This window comes from Juglans regia, chromosome 5 (assembly GCF_001411555.2).
Source record: "Juglans regia cultivar Chandler chromosome 5, Walnut 2.0, whole genome shotgun sequence".
Lineage (NCBI taxonomy): Eukaryota > Viridiplantae > Streptophyta > Magnoliopsida > Fagales > Juglandaceae > Juglans > Juglans regia.
This window is the reverse complement of record NC_049905.1, coordinates 8,973,632-8,995,566: the sequence shown is the minus strand read 5'-3', so window position 1 is coordinate 8,995,566 and position 21,935 is coordinate 8,973,632. Positions and strand designations below refer to the sequence as shown.

The following is a 21,935-nucleotide window of genomic DNA, read 5'->3' as shown; positions in this document are numbered from 1 at the left end:
TAATTAGTCACTTGATGCTAAGGGTTATGAGTTGATCAGTTTCTAATTTAAGCAATTGGTTGGTAACCTTGTTCATCATATTAAACTTGGGTTTTCGTTTCCAATTGATGGGCTCTACACTTCTTAGAATTAACTTATTTTTATTTCTTATTTCAAAAGGTTTCACTACAACAAATTAGGCATGCAGGATCATTGTCAATATGTATTAGAGTGTTTGATATATATATATATATATGGATCATTTTCAATTGTCAATATTTTTATTTTTTTTGCAAAATATGTATCAGCTTTCCACATTGTCCATATTATATATGTTAAGAGTGCATTTATGGTTCATTGGCTTCTTTCGTTGACTGTTATAATTATTTCTTTACATTTATTTTGAACATTTTGGGCTCATTCTCCATTTCTTGGTTTTACAGATTTATATTTTTTTCCTGAAATTTTTAGTATTTGCTGCGAATATAACTCGCAGCAAAGAGTTCTTTCCAGATTGGATCATTTGCAAAGAGAACATGATCTATAGCAAATAGATATTTTTTAGCCGGTTTAAGCATTTTCGGTGGATATAAATGTTGGAACTAAGTAATTTCAGCGAAATTAACATGCGGAAAATAACTATTACGTGAAAAATGTTTAGAAAGAAATGCTTTTTTCTAGTAAGGTAGTACGCAGGAAAAAACATTTATTGATGAACTTCCTATGTGGGAAAAAAGCATTTCCCGCCATATTGATTGTCTCAAATAGTCATTTTCAACGACATCATGAGCACTTTTCTAGTGACTAAGGAACTCGGGTGTGACATATTTCTCATGAAAATTCTATATATTTTGTACGACCCACCATACCATGTGCTGGAAATAATAGTATCTCGGATAAAAGTTTGACTCGTGGGTAATAGTAATAGTAGTATATGCTGCTAGTTATTCTAGGGGATCAGCTACGAGTTGAAGTGACGGAAAAAAGTCATTTCCAGCCAGATTTTTTACTATTTCGACTAAAGTAATAGTGGGAAAAAGGCTTTTTAGTTGTAGAGAGATTTATTTGATTGGACGTAAAGTTTACGTCTACATAATGTTTGGAGGGCAATTAATTCACTATGTTTGATGACTTGTATAGTCTCTCGTGGTATCACGTATCTCTCATTACAATAAATATAGTACAATAGAAATTGAGAATTAATCCTCATCTAGAGGAAGAAGATAATGCCTCTGGAGTACCCAAGATGAGGGTAGAAGAAGCCCACTGGAAGTCGTGAAGTCACTCACAAACCGTCGTGTCTAGTATAGAGATCCCCTTTTATTGACGCCTCTTAGGAGTGGTTATCAACTTTATGTCTGTTTCACATTTTCCATTTATGTGTTTAACTTAACTTCCTCCTTTAGCTTTTGTCTTCATGTCCTGTCTTGTCCTATCTCTTTCTCTTATTTTCTCTCCTGAAACTATTGATGGCTTTACGCTGGATTGGGTTGGGCATTTTGTCACCAACAAAAATAAATTTACATATTAACATAACTCTATATGATATATTAGATCTACTTTACGATAAAATTAATTTTACAATCTAATATATATAGCACATTAACCTACGTCAGTTTATGAATTTATTTTTATGAGATCATTTTGTAGCTAAAGTATTTCTCTTGAAAAAAAAGTTAAGTACATATGACACCCACATGAAAATAATTTTTTTTTTTTTTTTATAGTGAATCATACTTTTTTTCAGAAATATTGCACTGAGCTTCATATACACCCTAGTACTATATGCTTACTATATATATGTGTGTGCGCATCATATAGGGGAAGCTACAGTTATCATAAGAAAAATTATAAATGAAGCACGTATATATCTATGGATCATCCAACAAGGATAAGCAAAAGGGTCAAAGATTCAAGAGATATAAATACAATGAGTGAATGATCTTATAATATTTATTGTTAACGTTCATATAAATTTTCCGAGCAACAATAAGTACTTACAAGAATCATCACTTCATATGTTATTTATTTTCTACGTCATGTTTTCGAATTCGGATAAGAAGATCTTGTGTTCTGTGAAAAGCACATACTCGGTAAAAAATTTTAATGCTTAGAATCGACATAGTATTGTTAAAATATATTTTTTTTAATATTATTTTTATTTTAAAATTTAAAAAAATTAAATTATTTATTTTATTATTTGTTAAAATTTAAAAAAATTATAATAATTAGATGATATGAGAATAATTATAAAAACAAATGAGGGAAGCCCTAAAGTCGCCATAGTAAAGAAAAGCTTTCGCCTATGAAATCCAATGAAGGTTTTCTCTTGGGCCTTAGATTTGGGTAAGAACATGCCAGGAAGATGAATTGATTCACATTTCACACAGCTTGAGCGCATTTATTGGGGCCCAAGGCTCAATTCTGTTTATTGGAGATCTGCATACTGATAATGTTGGGTTGATGAACAGAAGATTGCTATTGGACCTATGTTTACAATTAATGTATCTTAATTGGAGTTCAGGGTTAGAAATAGTTTTATCTCATCTCATCTCATTTCATCTTATCTTATTATTATAATTTTTTTAAATTTTTATACAAAATATAATAAATAATTTAACTTTTCCAAATCCTAAAATAATAATAATATTAAAAAATAATATTTTAATAATACTTTATTCAACTTTTAATTTTTATCTAAAATTATCTCATTTTATTTCATTATCCAAATGGGACAGTTTATTTTCGTCGGAGTAGACTGAAATGTTGATTTCAAAGACCACAATCGAGGCACTACAAGTAACCATTTAGGCCTCGTTTGTATTCGTAACTCATCTCAACTTACCTCAACTCATCTTATTTCATCTCATCATTATAACTTTCTCAAATTTCTACATAAAATATAATAAACAATTCAATTTTTTTAAATTTCAAAATAATTTTCTCAAATTTCTACATAAAATATAATAAATAATTTAACTTTTATTCTATTATTTACAAATTATTTTAACTCATCTCTAAATCTAAATCACTCTTTAGACACTTTTATTGGATATTTTTATTTCCACTACCTTCGTGTACTTATTGAGAAAAGGCAAGAATATTACAATACATAAACAGCAAAATGGCTCACGGCTCAAGGTGGTGAGCCACGCATGTAGCTCAAGCACTGTTTTGTTTGGAATGTTGCAGATATGTTCAGAGAATTTAATGAGATATAAAATTTTTATTTTATTTTATATTATCTTATTATTATAATTTTTTAAATTTTTATATAAAATATAATAAATAATATAATTTTTTAAATTTCAATTCAATTTTTTTAAATTTTAAAATAATAATAATATTTTAAATTTTTATCTAAAACTAAAAATTCTCATCTCCCGTGTCAAAATGAACAGAATGACGACTAATTTTATATTGCAGCAGAAGAGGCCCCTCCAATAAGGGTTTTCTTTGTTGTGTAGAGAGAGAGATTTTTTTTAGAGGGAGGGTTTTTTACCTTTGATAGATTAACTTGCCACGTGCATGTATAGATATACATATATATATATATATTAACCTTGTTGATACTATTATTATTATTATTTTATTATTATAAGTTGAAATAGCTGGCATGTTATTGGGTAAAAAGAAAAAAGAAAGGTTATTCCATTGGGCGTAAGTTGCAACGATTCTTGGGCTGGGCTCAGGTTTTCTAGGACTCGGTTTCCCACTACAAATTATTGATGGCCAGGCCGTCTTTAGGTTATAGACGAATGGCGTTAGCTAAGCATTTTTTTTTTTTTTTTTTCCTCTCCAAGTAAGCAAACTTCATTAAAATAAAAGATTATAGATGTTAAGGGGTGGGATTCTCTAACAAATATCCCAATACAACAATCACAATGCAAAAGTGATGATAAAAAATAAAATAAAATGGATTTTGAGACTAATTTCTTAGTCACCATCCAAACAAAACTTTTCAATGTTTTCATCTCCAAAAAAATTGATTTCACAAGAATATACACTGAATCTATCAAGACCAAGTCAATCCTTTTCTATGCTTTCTCATACAATTTTGGATTACAATTGGTAAATACCTAACCTCTTAATACTCTTTAAAATCAAAGTCAATCCAATTTTCTGATCGAATAATGTTAAATACAGTTTTAGAATATGTAAATTTCACGCACTATTTTTGAAAAAAAGTCATACACGGACGGCAATAATTGTTATCTTTTTTATGTGCATGCATGATTTTTTAGATCTAGGCACTTCTTATCTCTTTTTCATGTGCATGTCTGATGTTTGAGATCTAGTCACTTCTTATCTCTTTTTCATGTGCATGTCTGATGTTTGAGATCTAGTCACTTCTTATCTCTTTTTGGACTGAACCTAACTAGCCACGTCTTCTTGGTTCTCTCTTATGTACCCATTATCCAAAAGGAATATGTTCTGAGACACCCAGATAGAGTTGAGTATTTATTAGATCCCACAAAGGTATAATTTAGGAGTCAAAAGAACAGGTCCCTGCACGGAAAGCTGGAGGATTTGTCCTTCCCTTTACTCTCCCTCACCATGCAATTACCATCCAATGAGATCTTCAATATGCAGGTTGTTTATTCATATATATATATATATATATATACATATATATATATATATATATACATATATATTTATATATATATGTATAGCCAGTCTGTCAAAACCCAAAAGAACATTCAACCCACTTTACTTGAACTGCTCTTATATAAAAACATCATGTCCCCCTAGCGTAGACGTTTGTTTTCATCTTGATTTTAGTTGTTTTTTAATGATACTAGTGGATAGGATGTGTGACATTTTTTTAAGTGGTTTTTTAATTAATTTAACCACATGGCTTCGTTCTATTAATGTGTGTTTGGTTTGCTTTTTATAGATTATATTTCTATTTGATAAATATAATTGTTATTTGTTGCTCTTCATCTTGAATTTTATCATCTCTAATCATATTAGTTGATGTGTCATGTCTTAAGTGGCTTTTCATTTAAGTGGTCGCCAATAAACATTCGATGAGATCTTCAATTTGGATATGTTTATTGACAGCATTTAACCCACATTTCAAAAGCTATTATCCAAAAGAAAAAATAGTCATCATCTTTTTTCTTATCATCCTCTTATCATTCTATGATGTGGCATTAAATAATAGGTTCACAAGTGAAACATAGTAAATAGTCTCCAATCATTGAATATCACATCATGAAATGATGAGAAAATAGATTATGAGTAGCGTTACTCTATCCAAAAACATCATGTCCCCACTAGCCTATGACGTTTTCTCAATGGAAACAAGACTAGAACATCAATGCATAATAACAACGGAAACGGCACAAAACCAAAACTTTTTTCTTAATTTCCTCAGTGTCCTTAACTCGGTAAAAACCCAGTATATAATGGCATGCAAAGAGTATTCATTTCACTCAAATCCTAAGGCACAAATCTACTACTGCTCAGTTGCAATGGAATTTCCCAAGCTCTTTTTAACCCTTCTCATCATTGAAGCTCTCTTCATCCCCCAAATGCAAGTCCAAGCAGCACCCACAAACTCAAACCTCTTCAGGGAATATATAGGTGCTGAGTTCAACAATGTCAAATTTACAGATGTTCCTATAAACCCAGGTGTTGAATTCCACTTCCTTCTCTCCTTTGCTATTGACTATGACACATCAGCTTCCCCCTCTCCTACCAATGGAAAATTCAACATTTTCTGGGACTCTCAGAATCTTAGCCCCTCCCAGGTTTCATCCGTCAAGAGTGCCCATTCAAATGTCAAGGTTGGCTTGAGCTTAGGAGGAGATAGTGTAGCCAATGGCTTTGCTTTCTTCAGCCCCTCTTCAGTAGATTCCTGGGTGTCTAATGCTGTTTCATCACTCACAACGATCATAAAGCAGTATCATTTGGATGGAATTGACATAGACTATGAACACTTCAAAGGTGATCCTGATACCTTTGCGGAGTGCATCGGGCAGCTTATATCGACTCTGAAGAGGAATAAGGTAATCTCATTTGCTTCTATAGCTCCATTCGATGACGATCAAGTTCAGAAACATTACTTGGCACTCTGGAATAAATATGGGAACCAAATAGACTATGTCAACTTCCAGTTTTATGCATATGATAAGGGAACCACTGTGTCTCAATTTATGGACTATTTCCACACCCAAAGCTCCAACTACAAGGGTGGTAAGGTGTTGGCAAGCTTTATTAGTGATGGAAGTGGAGGGTTATCCCCACAAAATGGGTTCTTTACTGCCTGCAATAGGCTCAGGAGTCAGCAGCAACTTCATGGTATCTTTATCTGGTCTGCAGATGACTCCAAGGCAAACGGTTTCCGCTTTGAGAAGCAATCACAAGCACTTTTGGCATCTCCCCAGTAGTATTATCATCGATTATTGTGTAAAATGAAGAAATATTGCGTGTGAATTAGACAAGTATTGCTTGTACTACCATACTAGTACTGTTATTTGTCTGGTACATGCATATTTGCTGCCTAGCTATTATGTATACGAGTGCTTTTTCATTTGAGTTTTATCCTCCTACTGTGTCAGCCTGGTTATATATTTTTTTTTCTTTTGAATTTATCATATGGTGTTTATAGTTTTATTATAACATACTTGCATACGTCGACGTATATTCGTCTCAATAGGGAAGACATAAACCTGCAAGCAATGTTTTAAGCACTGTTGTGCCAAACTAGTACTGCCGCCCCATCCAACTTTTTTTTTTTTTTGAATCAGTAATCAAGGTATTTATTCATAAGAGTAGGGTATACAGAGGGTATACATGAGAAATACCTAACTATAGTTTACAGCTTATAGTAAAAAGTCATGGACATTTAGTCCATTACATACATTGGCCCCCACCCATGAGAACAATATTTGAAAGAAAAAAACTTTCAGCTCCTGATCTATTATCTTCTCACGGTTTTCAAAGTTTCTATCATTTCGTTCCCACCATATACACCAACACATGATAGGGATCATTTTCTAGATTGTTATAACTTGTGAATTACCACGGAGACCTCTCCAGCTAGTTAGAAAATCCACCAAACTAAAAGGCATGATCCATGATAAACCGAGTCCTGAGAAGAAGTAGTCCCACATGTTCCTTGTCCCATCCAACTTTTAAAAGATTAAGAAGGTCCCCATGGGGCAATTGATCAAGCACAAGAGAGCAAATACAAGTACGTATCAAATTTAAGGTGGAAAATCATTCAACATAGGGAAAAAACATAAGGCAAATCTACCTCTTTAAGCCAGATCACCCTCCCCTATTTTCCTTCTTTTCTTTGGACTTTTCTCTTCCTTTTTCCCCTAGTTTCCATTTTTTTTTTCTCTCTCTTTAGAACAGTGGAGGCTAGATCTACGACTTTCAGTCGATCATAAACCTACACACGTACACTCTAGCCATTGCCCCTCCATCACCCTTCTTTTTTTTTTCTCTTGTTCTTTTTTATTCATCCATCTCCTTTCCCTTTTGATTAGAAGATGAAAACCCCCAAATCCGCCACTATCCACCCATCTTGAACCACCATGCACCCTCTCGTTGGCTTGCTCATCTATCTATCCACCGTCTCGCTCCACCTGACTAGCCCTATAATCAGTGCATGTGGACCACACAGTGCTTACCCTAAGGACATGCATGGGGAATGAGCTAGGGCCAAAAAAAAAAAAAAAACTCTACACGAATACTTTGAAGCAGTTGCAATCCCACAATAGGATTACATAAAAAATCAATATTTTATATCGACTCTCTTCAACTTAGGCCTTATTTATTTTCACAGATCAGATGAGATGAGTTGATATTAAAGTTAAAAGTTGAATAAAATATTATTAGAATATATTTTTTTAATATTATTTTTATTTTGGAATTTAAAAATTTTGTATTGTTTATGTTATTTTGTGTGTGAATTTAGAAAAATTGTAGTGATTAGATGAGTTGAGAAGAGTTGAATTGTTTATTTTTCTTTAGTCAAGGAACATAAGCTCCAATCAAATTTTTGGTTCTATTGCATTTTCTTTAATTTTATTCATGGACTATATTTGTTATAACTAGGTAATTGTAGGCCTGGCCTACCACCTCCTTTTATATTTCTTAATTTAAAACAATCTTAGTCATTAAATAAAAATTAATGATGAATATGGATACTAGGCATAGGTCTCATATTGATCTATAATCACCGCAAGTGAAAATACAAATTCAAGATATCAAGGATTCAAGTGCTTCATTAAACCATATGAGAATATTCATTGCCAGTTATATTAATTATCTACAAGCTTTGATGATAATTGCTTGATATTGATCATTCGATATTGTAAGGAGGCATCACTTTGAACAGCATTTGGACATTTGATATGAAAAGTATATACAGAAGAATGAAATGAGGTAAAAGAAACTCTTGTAACTCATTAATCTACCGTTGGACATTTGAATCATTTCTCTGAATGTACACCCAATGGATTATTTGATCCATTCCGATGGATTATTTGGATAGTAAAAGTGTTTCATTTCATCTCATCTCATCATTACAATTTTTTCAAATTTTCACACAAAATATAATAAACAATTCAACTTTTTCAAATCTCAAAACAATAATAATATTAAAAAATAATATTCTAATAATATTTTATTCAACTTTCATCTCAACTCAACTCATTATTCAAACGGCACCGAAATAAGCAGTAGGGTTTTGAACAAATAGATTTTTACTCTTGTTTGTGTTCTCCTATGCTTTACAACAATAGAGAAAGTGATAAAATATAAATTAAATTGATCAAATTTACCTCTTTCCTTATGCTTAAACTTTTAGGAAAAATGGAGATTTTTAACTAAAAGTAGTTCCTTCGTCAAAGGTGTAGAACCTTACCTTAACCTATCTTTATCTGCAGCTGTACCCCAGGACAAGTTCAAATGTTGCCCAGTTACAGAAGCATTCATCTATTCATCCAATATGCAACCGATTGTTTACAAGATATAAGAGAATACATAAACAGGAGAGTGTCCATTGAAGATTAGCCATATGTCCAGCAATTATGGAAGTAAGGTTTAACAGATACTGTGACAGAACTAAAACGTAGGATCACATTAAGAATCACTCGAAACAAAATCAACGGCAGTACGTAGTTATTTCATACATGATTGTGTAAATCTAAAACACTCAGAAATGCGTACACTTTTCGACAATTTTAAGATCCAAAATCCTTGTGAACTGATAAAACTAAAGCTCACTTGAACAACCACGTCTTCTGTACAAAGTGGAACTCGTGATGCTTTATGCAGTTTGTTTGCAGAACTGATCCACAAGGAAAGCTCTACAAAGATTTTATGCACAATAAAATAGAAGCAGAGTTTCTATTTGGATTTTGTGGTTATCAATCAAACAAGCCACATATTGTGCAATGAGATGCTGGGTCTCATTTTATGGATAATAGAATCAAGACAACTGACTATCTACTTTAATATAGTGAACACCAAACTAATGGAACATAGCCGAAACCAGAGTACAATCTCAAATCAGTTACCTACCCTCAGACTTGACCAGCTGTGAGAACACCCTACTCATGGATACACCTGAAAGATCATCCACGGGTGACTCTCCAAACTGAGTAGCAGAAACATTAGTACTGCTATCACCAAAATAGTTCACTTGCGGAGAGAGTTCACCGATCATATTGGTACTGTTTTCTTCAGGATCACCGTCAGTAACTGCCTCTTGAAGTTGAAGAGCGTATTCGAGATTCCATAAGACATCTCCCATTGAGGGTCTGTCAACACCAAAGTCAGCCAAACATTTCTCAGCAGTCTCTCCAAACTTCCTTAGAGAATCCGGTCTGATTTTTCCCGCAAGAGTAGAATCTATTATCTGTTCCAACTGCCCTCTCTTTTGCCATTTCATTGCCCATTCAGCTAAGTTCACCATCTCTCTTGAAAGGGATGGATCTATAACAGGTCTGGCACAAAGAACTTCAAACAAAACCACACCAAACGAGTATATATCTGACTTCTCCGTCAGTTGTTGCCTTCTGAAATATTCTGGATCAAGATATCCAAAACTTCCTTTCACTGCTGTACTGACATGGGTCTGGTCAATTTCAGGCCCCGTCTTTGAGAGCCCAAAATCAGCAACTTTGGCCATCAGATTCTCGTCAAGCAAGATATTAGCAGACTTTACGTCACGGTGAATAACTGCTTTTGCATATCCTGTGTGAAGGTAATGGAGTCCCCTGGCTGCTCCAATGCATATCTCAAGCCTCTGCTTCCAACTCAAATTGGGAAGACCTGAGCCGTAAAGATGACTCTTGAGGGTTCCATTCTCCATATATTCATAAACGAGAATCATCTCATTCTTTTCATCGCAGTACCCTATCAACGAAACAAGATGGCGATGGCGGAACTGAGATAGCATCTCGATTTCAGTTTGAAACTCTGCAAGTCCCTGTTGGGACCTAGGATTTCCTCTCTTAACTGCCACTTGTGTACCATCACTTAAGACTCCCTTGTAAACTTTCCCGAAACCACCAATCCCAATAACCCAACCCTCATCGAAGTTGTTTGCAGCCTCTTGAACTGCTGCAAAAGGAATGCGATAGCCATAGTTAAAAATGGCACTAGCAGTTGTTCCATTAGAATATTTACTGCCCATGGATTGGGAATTTCCTCCATTGATGGAAAACGGAATCCACGTCTTTGATTCTCTTTGACGTGCCAGTCGTCTTCTTTTTCTGTGTAACAAAAAGAAAAATACACCTAATATCACTGCAATGAAGGCTCCAATGCTTATACCCACTATGACACCCACATTTTTCTTTGAACTTGAATCTGAAGAATTAGTCACAGAGTCTGCTGCACTCAGACTGCCCATTGAATTGTTCATTTTCATTATCTCCAGCCCATTTAGGATGGCGTTGGGGTAAGTACCGTGTAGAGTAGATGGACCAATACTTACACGGAGCTTATTGCTAACAGCTGAAACCGTGACAAAATCCATATAATATGCAGCGGCCAACACGTTTACCAAATAAGTACTCAGATCAAGATCTTTTATAACAATCCATGAGTCAATGTAAACATTGAAGTACAGATCGTTAAGAACTTTACTCAAAATATCACAAAAGTGAAACCGAACAAGGTACTGAAAGCCCGGATCCACATTGAACACCCAGGACACATTGAAATTGCTGCTGGGATTATCCAATGAGTTCATAACTGTGGCAGTACCATAGACAGCGTTTGGAGCTATATCCTGCGTTGCCCCGCCCTTAACGTACTTAACAGCTCTTATATTTGAGAGATTTGTGGCCAAGTTCTCCTGAACCAAAAAACTTTGATCTGGAATCCAAGTTCGCCAAAGTGTATCATTATCAAATGTGACTTTTGGCCCACCCATGTTCACTCTCCAAACCGTCTCGAGTGCAAGAGGCAACAACCCTTGGAACTGTCCTGATGGATTCACAGTGCTGGCACCGTCGGTGATCAGCCCATCAGGGACTGAAACCACTTCTATAGCATTTAAGAAAGCGATTGAATTGCTCGATGGGGTGAAGGTGATTTCAATGTTGTTTGATGTCACATTTAAGGAATATTCTTTCAAAATAGAAGTGCTTTCCACACTGAAATCGCTAAGAAGGACATGGCTTTGAGTAGAAACAGAAAATTTTGCAGCACTCATATTGTAATCAGTATAAATGAATGGGTAGAAATAGAGGCGGATCCAGTGTCTCCCACTCTGACGGATTGAGAACGTGTATGTTGAGGATCCGGTAAAGACTCTTGCTGTCTGATACAGCTGTGAATCTTCTGAGGAAGTGATTGATTTCAAAGTGGTTTTGGCAAGAATATCTTTAGGGGTCGAGAGCAAGTTTGAAGCCAAGTTATCGGCAATGAATACACGGCCACCTACTGAAGTATTGGTGGAGGATCCACAGTCTATAAGGTAACTGTCTACGGGATTAAATCCACTAGAAAAGCATACCAAGCACAAATTTGATAAAACCCACATTAACAACGCAGGTTTTCTAAAACCCAACATCATAAAGACTGGAGATTTATTGTAGAACAGAGAGAGAAAGAGATTGTCTTTAAGCTAGGTTGGAAATGAAAGCACTAACACAAAAAAATTACTGCCCCTGGAATAAACTGAATAAGGGAGAGAAAAGTTGGCACCTTTTGGATCAGATGTGTGATCTCAGAGAAGATAGCAAATCTGAGTTACCCTGTTGGAGTTCTGAAAGGGTTTTGATGCAAAAGAGATTAACAGACAAATATTGCCCACAAATCTTTGCAGGCAACAGCTGGTACGAACTCGTTGACAACTTCAAATATTAACTGGCTCTTAGATTCCTTAATGCAGTAAACTAATGGAAACAAATCGCGTAGAAGAGGTTGGAACGAGATTGAATATGAGGAAACTGGCAAACAAGAGGATGTTGAACTGGTCTTGGTGGTCGAACGGTGCTGGATGAATCTGATCTGTTTTGGGCAGAAAATAAATAACTTCGAAGACAGAATTTGTAGCAAAGAATTTAATGCTGAGGGATGCCTATGGTTATGGGTGGGAGCCTGAGAGGGAAAAGTAACAGTAGGCTTTTATACATTAAATGCTGCTGGTTTGGATTTGGTATACATCCGAATAAAATACATCAACAACAGCTGGTTTCAAGAGTGTTCATGCTCACCAGTCACCAGTGGCCCTCCAAAGTTCCAACCCTCCCTCTCACAAGCTGGCTGCATACAAGGTTAACCTCCTTTTCTTTTTTTTCCCTTTTCTTTTTTTTTTAATCAAGGAGACGGGTTCCAGCTCGAGACTTCCATTTTAAAAGCTGTGAATTTATATCAATCAAATCACATATTTTTAACATGAGTAATGTTACATACAGTCGTAGAATGCGCAAACGCCGTGCAGTCGCTTTGAAAAAGAGTGGAGTCCACTATTAAAAAATTAATTTCTTTTCAGGTGGTCCCTTATTTATTCACTTTTTTCAAAGCGACTGCACGCTCACGACTGCAAGTATCATTTCTCTTTTAACATATACAAGATTAACTTTAAAATGGATAACTTTGGCATAATTTTTTTTTTAAATATAAAATTTGTCGAAAAATTGAAGTGTTTTTCATGGTGGGTATAGTTTTTCAAACCTTCTGCGTAAAATTTTCGCATCCTCAACACGTACAGATCATTATCGTTTTCCTAAATGGGTCATGCTACAGCTCCTACTGGAGCTCTTGCTGGACTTAACATATATTTTTATGTATATTTTTTTAATTTACTTTTTATATAAATTTTTTTATATTTTTAAATATTTTTAAAAGGTAAAATAAATTTAAAATATTATTAAAAAATATTTTTTTAATCAAAAGTAAAAAAAATATTAAAAAATACTTCCTTAATCACAAAATAGAATTAAAAAAAATTTACTCTATTTCTTGATTAACGAAGTATTTTTTAATAATATTATAATTTTATTTAATTTTTTTAAAATTTTTAAAATTATTAAAAATATCTATATAAAAAAAATTTTAAAAATACATATAAAAAAATCCTAAGTGCAGTAGAAGCTATCAGCGGGACATCTAGCATTGAATAATATTGCTATCAATCGAAATGACTATCTATTCTTGTGACACAAACTTTGGAGACGTGGTGCCGTAGTGGTTTCCTCGCAAAACCCAGAAAAGGGATCTTCCTATGTAGCCTTGAAATTATAATCATGAATCGTATCATTTTCCTTGACAGGGACGGAGGGGTTGCTGTCGACTGGAACTGTCTTTTCTGTTAAAATAAAATGAATTTAAATAAAAATTTATTAAAAATTTATTTTTTAATATTATTATTATTTAAAATTTTAAAAAAATTAAATTTTTTATTATATTTTATATAAAAAATTATAATAATAAAATGAAATCAACTTTAATCAAGACTTTGGTATCACGTCGAGTCGAGTGGAGATGTGCTCAATCTCTTATATTAGGATGTAACCTTTGAATTGACATTTGGGACACGTTTGCAAGTGGAAATTTCTCTTTGAAAATTATATGCTGAGACTGAGAGTGATTTTTTTTTTTTTTTTTTTTTTTTTTGGACTTATGCTGAGAGTGGTTTTGGACATTGGTGTGATAACTATAATAATATGTTGATATTAGAATGACTAATTAATCAGATAGAATATGCAGTGATGCAATTATTTTATAACTATTTTATTATTCTATAATAAGAAATTGTAATAATGATAAAATTAAAATAAGATTACCACTTGTTCCACCATTTTTTCTGAAAGGATTTTTATTTTGACATCACGTACGATCATCACTTATTTAAAAAATTTATTTTGAAAAGACATTAATTTAATTAGTTATATTATATATGTTAAGGTGTAAATCAAATAATAAAATCTATATATTTTCATAAGTTTTAACTTTTAGAATAAATGGTAATTTTACAAAATATCAAAGAAAAATTTCTGAATTCGAACCTTGACTTTACACTCTACTTTACTTAATTAAATATTTGAAGTGTTAGACTCACTTATTAAAAGAAATTTTGGTCCACATGTGAGAGAATATTATAAATTAAATAATAAAATTTACATCTTTTCATAAATTTAAACTTTTGAAAAATAATTTTACAATGGAAAAAACTAATTTGCCTCTCAAGTTGTACCATTATACTTGACCGCTCAGGAAAAAAAATTATTTATTTTTACTTAGTGATTTCTAGTGTATTGGTATATTTTTTTATTTTTTAAAAATATTTAAATATATTAAAAAAAGATAAATAAAAAAATTATAAAAATAACTAGTAGTCAAAATGAGCGGGCTATTCTACCTCTCTTTTTTTATATTTTTATATTTTATTTATTGATTAAAGAATTGATTAATAATATATTAGTATTTTTTATATTTTTCAAAAATATTAAATAAATATAAATTAAAAAAAATTATCTAGGAACACATCTAGCTGTCCCTAATTGACGGCAGCCTAACAGCCCTCTCTTTCTTTTTTAATGAAGGAGGTGTGTATGGGACAGCTGGCATCTGGTACCAAAAATATTTGACAGGCGGAAATGGTGGCAAAGGGCAAGCCTTAACTATTATCTAATGTTTAATTATTCAGCTGTAGCGGTGACGCACACATAAAACAAACCTCTAAATTTGTTGGGGGATGAGACAAAAGCAAAGAATTCCTAAAGATGTGTGAATCCAATGACATCAAAGACCATATTTAAATATAATTATGGGAAAACATAATGATTTTGATTACTTTATATTTTATACAATGAGACTGAGAAGCAGCTGCCCCCTCCCATCTCTTGGTCGATCGTGAAATTCAATTACCACAAAAAAAAAATGTCAAAATAGTCCTTTTAAATTGTCTTATTCTTGGTTTTAGAGAAAAAAGAATTGGGTTAATTATATAAATTTTTTTTTATATCGAAAAACTCTTCAAGGCAAGACCCTTCAGATCCCCTCCTGCAGAGTAAACTCTGATTCCATACACCGCACTCTCGAAAGTCTCCTTAAACAAAACTGATTAAATCATGAAATTCAATTACCACAAAAAAAAAAAGTCAAAATAGTCCTTTTAAATTGTCTTATTCTTGGTTTTAGAGAAAAAAGAATTGGGTTAATTATATAAATTTATTTTTATATCGAAAAACTCTTCAAGGCAAGACCCTTCAGATCCCCTCCTGCAGAGTAAACTCTGATTCCATACACCGCACTCTCGAAAATCTCCTTAAACAAAACTGATTAAATCATGAAATTCAATTACCACAAAAAAAAAAAAAAAAGTCAAAATGGTCCTTTTAAATTGTCTTATTCTTGGTTTTAGAGAAAAAAGAATTGGGTTAATTATATAAATTTATTTTTATATCGAAAAACTCTTCAAGGCAAGACCCTTCAGATCCCCTCCTGCAGAGTAAACTCTGATTCCATACACCGCACTCTCGAAAATCTCCTTAAACAAAACTGATTAAATCATGAAATTCAATTACCACAAAAAAAAAAAAAAAAGTCAAAATGGTCCTTTTAAATTGTCTTATTCTTGGTTTTAGAGAAAAAAGAATTGGGTTAATTATATAAATTTATTTTTATATCGAAAAACTCTTCAAGGCAAGACCCTTCAGATCCCCTCCTGCAGAGTAAACTCTGATTCCATACACCGCACTCTCGAAAATCTCCTTAAATAAAACTGATTAAATCATGAAATTCAATTACCACAAAAAAAAAAAAAAAGTCAAAATGGTCCTTTTAAATTGTCTTATTCTTGGTTTTAGAGAAAAAAGAATTGGGTTAATTATATAAATTTTTTTTTTATATCGAAAAACTCTTCAAGGCAGGACCTTTCAGACCCACTCCTGCAGAGTAAACTTTAATTCCGTACATTACACTCTCGAAAGTCTCCTTAAACAAAACTAATTAAATCGTTAACTTTTCATCAGAAAGTGTAGCTCCAGAGGATTATTTGTACCTATAAAATATTAAACTTTAGATTTTAAAGAAAGTAATACCCCAAGACTAATTATATAATTATATAATTAGTGTTTGGATTTTAATTTGCTTGCAAACCATTTTCTTGGATTCACACATATCCATTTTTTGTTATAAAAAATTGAAAACAATGTAGGATTTGCAAATGGGCTAAGAATTCATAGGCTGGTTTTATAATTAGTCTAAAAAATTCACACCTTTATCCTACTTCTGTTTTTTAATTTTATTTAAAGTTTATATACGAGACACTTCAATCCTCCTCTTTTATTATTATTTTTTCATGGCGCGGTATTATATAACTGAAAACCTTTACGTTACGTTTCATTTATAAATAATCATTAAATGTCATGTTATGAGATATTTAAAATATGATAATTAATATGAAGAAATTTTATTTGTAATTCTTATTTAAGGAAGGTATATGTAAGCCTTTCATTAAATTAAAAATATATATAATTTTGATAAGAATATTATCGTAATTTTAAAAAAAAATTTAAAGATAAAATTAACTAGACTTGTAATGCAATCTCCATTTAGAAATTATACGTAATATTGCTCATTAATATGATGATAAATAGTATTTTTCTTTTATTAGTGTATGTATTCTTAGGCAAAATCCCTCATTGAGAGATACTTATTATTTGCCAAGAAATTGGAATTTAGTAGTTTTCTTATGGAACAATTAATAGGGTAAATAAATATACTAGAAAAAGCAATTAGGGATTTTTGGAGGTTAGGGGGGTCATGACACCTTTATTATCAGTCGTACCTATTGTGACACTTTTTCGTGACTTCAAATCTCTGTAATTTAAATCGTTAAAATGTGATATTTTCCTTGTTTTAAAATATAATTTTATTTAAAATTTATGTTTTTTAGATGCAAAATTATTGATTAAATTTTTATATTTCATTCTCAATTGATAATATAGTTGAATATTCTAAAATAAAATAAATATTAATATAAAATAATAAAACCTGATTTAGTATATGGGCTTCACTTTTATATAATAGATGAATACCACTTTTATATAAAATTATTAATCTGTATAATAAAATAAAATATATTAATATTAATATTCAAAATCAAGAAATAAATTATACATTATAGAAGTTGAAAAAAAAATTGACAAAATAGTCAAGGAATACGTGGCCCGTGGCCCGTGTAAATTCAATTGTGAAACCTCTGGTCGTCGGTTGAAGTCTTGAAGAAAGAAGACAAAAAAAGAAAACAAACGATGTTTAGAAACTAGAAGACAAGTCATGTGGTTGTTTTATTGCCACAAAATTTTACTCTATATATAACACAAAATTTTTTAGTTTTATCTTTACTTTCGTCAACCGTAGCACATCAGAGATGCCGCTCAACATCTACAAGTGTGATGCAGTGATGGGAGAGGCTGCCGGTGCCAAATAGGAGCAAGAGCAAGAGAGTTAGATATTAGAAATTGTAAACTAGAGTCTAGAGTACAAGAAAGATGAAATAAAATTTGTAAATTTCGGATATAAAATGAGAGTTCTTGAAATGTTCTAAAGTTTTTTTTATAGAAAGATTGGAACGTCTGTTTTGAGATTTTATTGTGACTTTTGACTTTTCTAAGTGAAATTGCAGAGTCTATATAAAGTCTGTTTAATGTCTATTTTTTTTTTTACCTTGAAATTAAGAATTGATTTTTTTTTTCAATTTTTAAGGTTACCGTCGTTTAGTTTAGATAATTATTTTTTTTAATAATTAACTTCTAGTATTTTTTAGGTCTTTTTTCACTGAGGGGCCTTAGGCAACTGCCTAACTCGCCTTACGGACCAGCCGGCCTTGATCACAAGTTACACTAAATAAAGGTTAAGGGCTTGTCTGGATAGAGAAACGATCTCATATTATCTCACCTCATTATTTCAGTACAACTTTCTTAAATTCTTACACAAAATATAATAAACAATTCAATTTTTTCAAATATCAAAATAATAATAATATTAAAAATTAATATTTTAACAATATTTTATTCAATTCATTTAAAAGCATCTCATCTTATCTCATTTCATTGTACAAACAAGCCGTAAATGAATCACTCAACAAAATAATCTCTAATTCTTTGTTTGAATTAGATTCTAAATAACCATAAGTGCATTTGATTGGTGCAATAAGGGGCTCCAACGAAATAGTTATTTTCAAATATTATTTTTTAGTTATTCTTTCATGAAAATGAATAAGAATAGCCATTATTTGACACGAGGAATAGCTATGACATTAATGTAAAATTCATGAGAAGATACTTTCACTATTTTTAAAAATAAATAAATAAATTGTGGGTGGTCGGCCACCACCATCAAATTTTATTTATTTTTATTTTAAATTCAAACTTACAATAGTAATAATAATAATAATGGCATTTTTGTAAAAAAAAAAGTTGTGAAGTTTAGACATCTTTAACATTTTAACTTTAATTCTATTGAAATATTCATCTTTTTGCAAAAAAAAAAAAGAGTAAAAATTTCCATTCCGTGAATTAAATATTATTAATCCATTGTATTGCCTCTATTATTCTCCTACTTTGTTTAGATATGAATCATATCTACCGTTACTGACATTCAGCAAAATATTGGGCATGAAAATGAAGCTTTCGCAAGATGAGGCATGCGAAGGTGTTTACATATACGCCGAAAATAAGGCCTGAATTCATAGAATGTGGCCCAATTGTAAAAGGACGTTGGGCCCTAGAAAATGATGACCTGGTTTCTTGTGGCAACTTGGGCTAGCGTAAATTAACATGTACTTCTGTTCTTTGAGAAATAAAAAGGCCCTGCATACGGAGGCCTACAGCTTAAAAATAGGCTCGACAGACTAATTAATGAAAAATTCAATTATCAAATCGGTATCTAGACCGCATCTAATTTAGTATTTATATGATATATTTTGATTTAAAAGATAAATTATAAAATTTAAATTTTATAAATCAAGTTTTATCATTTAAGTAATATGGATACCGTACTCTACATACTAACTTGAGAATAAAATAAATCATAGTTCAAAATGTTAGTCCTAATATTATTTTCCATTTAGATATGTGGTACCAATAATGTTTAAGTTCTTTTTCACGCGTTATTTTTACAATCTTTAATTATCATAGATTTTATGCTATACACTTTAAACCATCAAGATTATTATATTGTGATATCAAGCTTTAGGAAAGATGCAATTTACATATTCCACTAAAATTTAACTATAAACATTGTGTCGGCTATCTATAACATCAAGATTTTATGCTATGTTTGGATGTTGAGATGAGTTGAGTTGTGAATAGTAGTATTTTGTAGATCCCATTAATATAGATTTAACTTTTTAGGTTGAAATGTATAAAATAGGTTAAAATGAATTTAATTTTTTTTTATAGAAAGTTCAAAAAGTAATGGATTACATTAATGATTGATTTGAGATGAGTTGAGTTTGGTTTAATAACCAAACACAACTTAAAGTTGTCTAAATTGGATGATAATGCTATTTTCCAACTACCCGCCAAGTGACGCATAAGTTACATCTGGTCTAAATCTTGCAACCAAGTGACACCTAGGTGCACCTTGGCCAAATGCTAGGTTGCAACCATGATTTTATTTTTAATTTTGTTTTATTTTACGTTTATTTTACACGTGTCAATTTATCAATGGGGCTAACGAGACATTTTTTTTAAAGGGAAATTATCACCATTCATTCATCAAAGAAACTTACATCTATGACCAGATACATTATGGGATGTCCTTATATCAAACATGACATCACAAACCAAAATAATGTATTTGGAGCTCTATCAGCACATTATTTCCTTTTGTGATTAGTCTGGTCTTTACTATTGCTGATACTCTCTACAGACAAATATTCAAGCAATAACACTCTCTGTTTAAACAGAGACTCAACCTCATCTTTTATAAAAAGAGAGGACTCAACCTCTACAAAAAAATGTTCAATAAGTATACTTCAAACTCTGTGACGGCCTGCGAAGACAACACATTTGTCTCTTTTTAGCCATAAAAGTCAGATCTGAAAGGTCTGGTGGTGATGAGTTTGGTGATTTGGTGCGTGTGTCAAGAAGAGTTGCCGGAAGGCGTGGCATGTGAGGACCACGCGCGATGATTTTTGTAAAACCATACTTTCCTCCGAATGATTTTCGACCTGTAAATCTACTTGTGCCACGCGTGTCTCTCAGGAATTGTCGGAAAATTATAGATCTGTATTTTTCGACCTTGAAGAAAGCAAAATAAAATTAAGCAAAAGTAACCTTGATAGACAATGTGAGTGAATGAAAGAAGAGAGAAGGAGAGAGAGGAGGAGGAAGCCGATGCCTCCTCCCTTTTCGACGAAAATCAGATATGGAATCCTTGATTTTTTAACGTGACATATTTAACATACTATTAACATCTTACTAACAAAATAACCAAAGCTGAAAATATTTGGAGTAAAAAGTTCGAAATTAGAGTATAGAGACACTAACTTTGATGCATAACTAAGGATCAATGATCTCTTCAACATGAGGATTGATTTATGAGCGTTTTAACGATGAAGGATGAAATTACCTCAAACCCACTTTGTTAAAAAGGACTTGAATCTATTTATCAAATAACAAAATGATGATAATTATAAAGGAATTTTTTGCCTACCTTAATAGAAATAGCATAAATATTAGTTTTATAGAAATGAAAAAAAAAAAAAAAAACCCGCAAAGTATAATGTTTTTCTTGATGTGATAAAGATGTTGGTAAATTCTAGTGGTGAAATTGAAGACGCAGAGTTTTTGTGTTATTATTGATAGGGCATGACATGAGTTTGAAAAAAACAAACATATTTATTTAAAATGAATATATAATGTCTTGTCTGATCATCATCTCAACATTTAGGTCTAGTTTGGAAAGTAAGTTGAGATACAATGAAATGAAATAAAAATTGAATAAAATATTATTAGAATATAATTTTTTAATATAATTTTTGTTGAGATTTGATAAAGTTAAATTGTTTATTTTATTTTGTTTGAAAGTTTTAAAAAATTATAATAATTAAATGAAATGAAATTGTTTCACTAAACAAACCAGACCTTAAAATATATTATGATATATGTTTTGCTTTGATTGTATTATCAATAATAGTTATTTTTATTCACCAATATATATATTTTTTTCAAAGTTAACTTTTGTTGTTAATTGATTTGCAATTTTCTCGTAAATGTGATGAAAATTACACGCTACTTAATAAAATAAAATAAAAAAAATCTCAAATTAATTGAAATGGGTGAATTGATTACAAAGCGTACATATTCATTACTACTATAACTCTCAATAAGAATATTAGTTAAATTTAAGTAACTCAAAATCTTGAGATGATCGTTGATTTAAAAGAATTTAATAAGAAAAAGAAAAACCCATTTGAGATTTTGATTAAATGGGATGAAAGATTCTTATTCTAAGTCATT

General features: G+C 31.6%; 2 protein-coding genes across 2 annotated transcripts; one reads left to right on the top strand and one right to left on the bottom strand.

The window, feature by feature from the left end:
• The first annotated feature begins 5,171 nt into the window (after nt 1-5,171).
• Nucleotides 5,172-6,581, top strand: LOC108979103 (chitinase 2-like). The gene has a single exon (XM_018949700.2). The coding sequence runs from the start codon at nt 5,223-5,225 to the stop codon at nt 6,375-6,377; it is 1,155 nt and encodes a 384-aa protein (XP_018805245.2). The 5' UTR covers nt 5,172-5,222; the 3' UTR covers nt 6,378-6,581.
• A 2,414-nt stretch (nt 6,582-8,995) lies between these two features.
• On the bottom strand, nt 8,996-12,695 carry LOC108979114 (receptor-like protein kinase HERK 1). The gene has a single exon (XM_018949710.2). It carries the CDS (start codon nt 12,029-12,031, stop codon nt 9,518-9,520), a length of 2,514 nt encoding a protein of 837 aa, XP_018805255.1. The 5' UTR covers nt 12,032-12,695; the 3' UTR covers nt 8,996-9,517.
• Nucleotides 12,696-21,935: the final 9,240 nt, after the last annotated feature.

Excerpts from the sequence above, each read along its gene's own strand:
- LOC108979103 (XM_018949700.2), top strand. The coding sequence starts at position 5,223 with ATGAGTAGCGTTACTCTATCCAAAAACATCATGTCCCCACTAGCCTAT.
- LOC108979114 (XM_018949710.2), bottom strand. The coding sequence starts at position 12,031 with ATGATGTTGGGTTTTAGAAAACCTGCGTTGTTAATGTGGGTTTTATCA.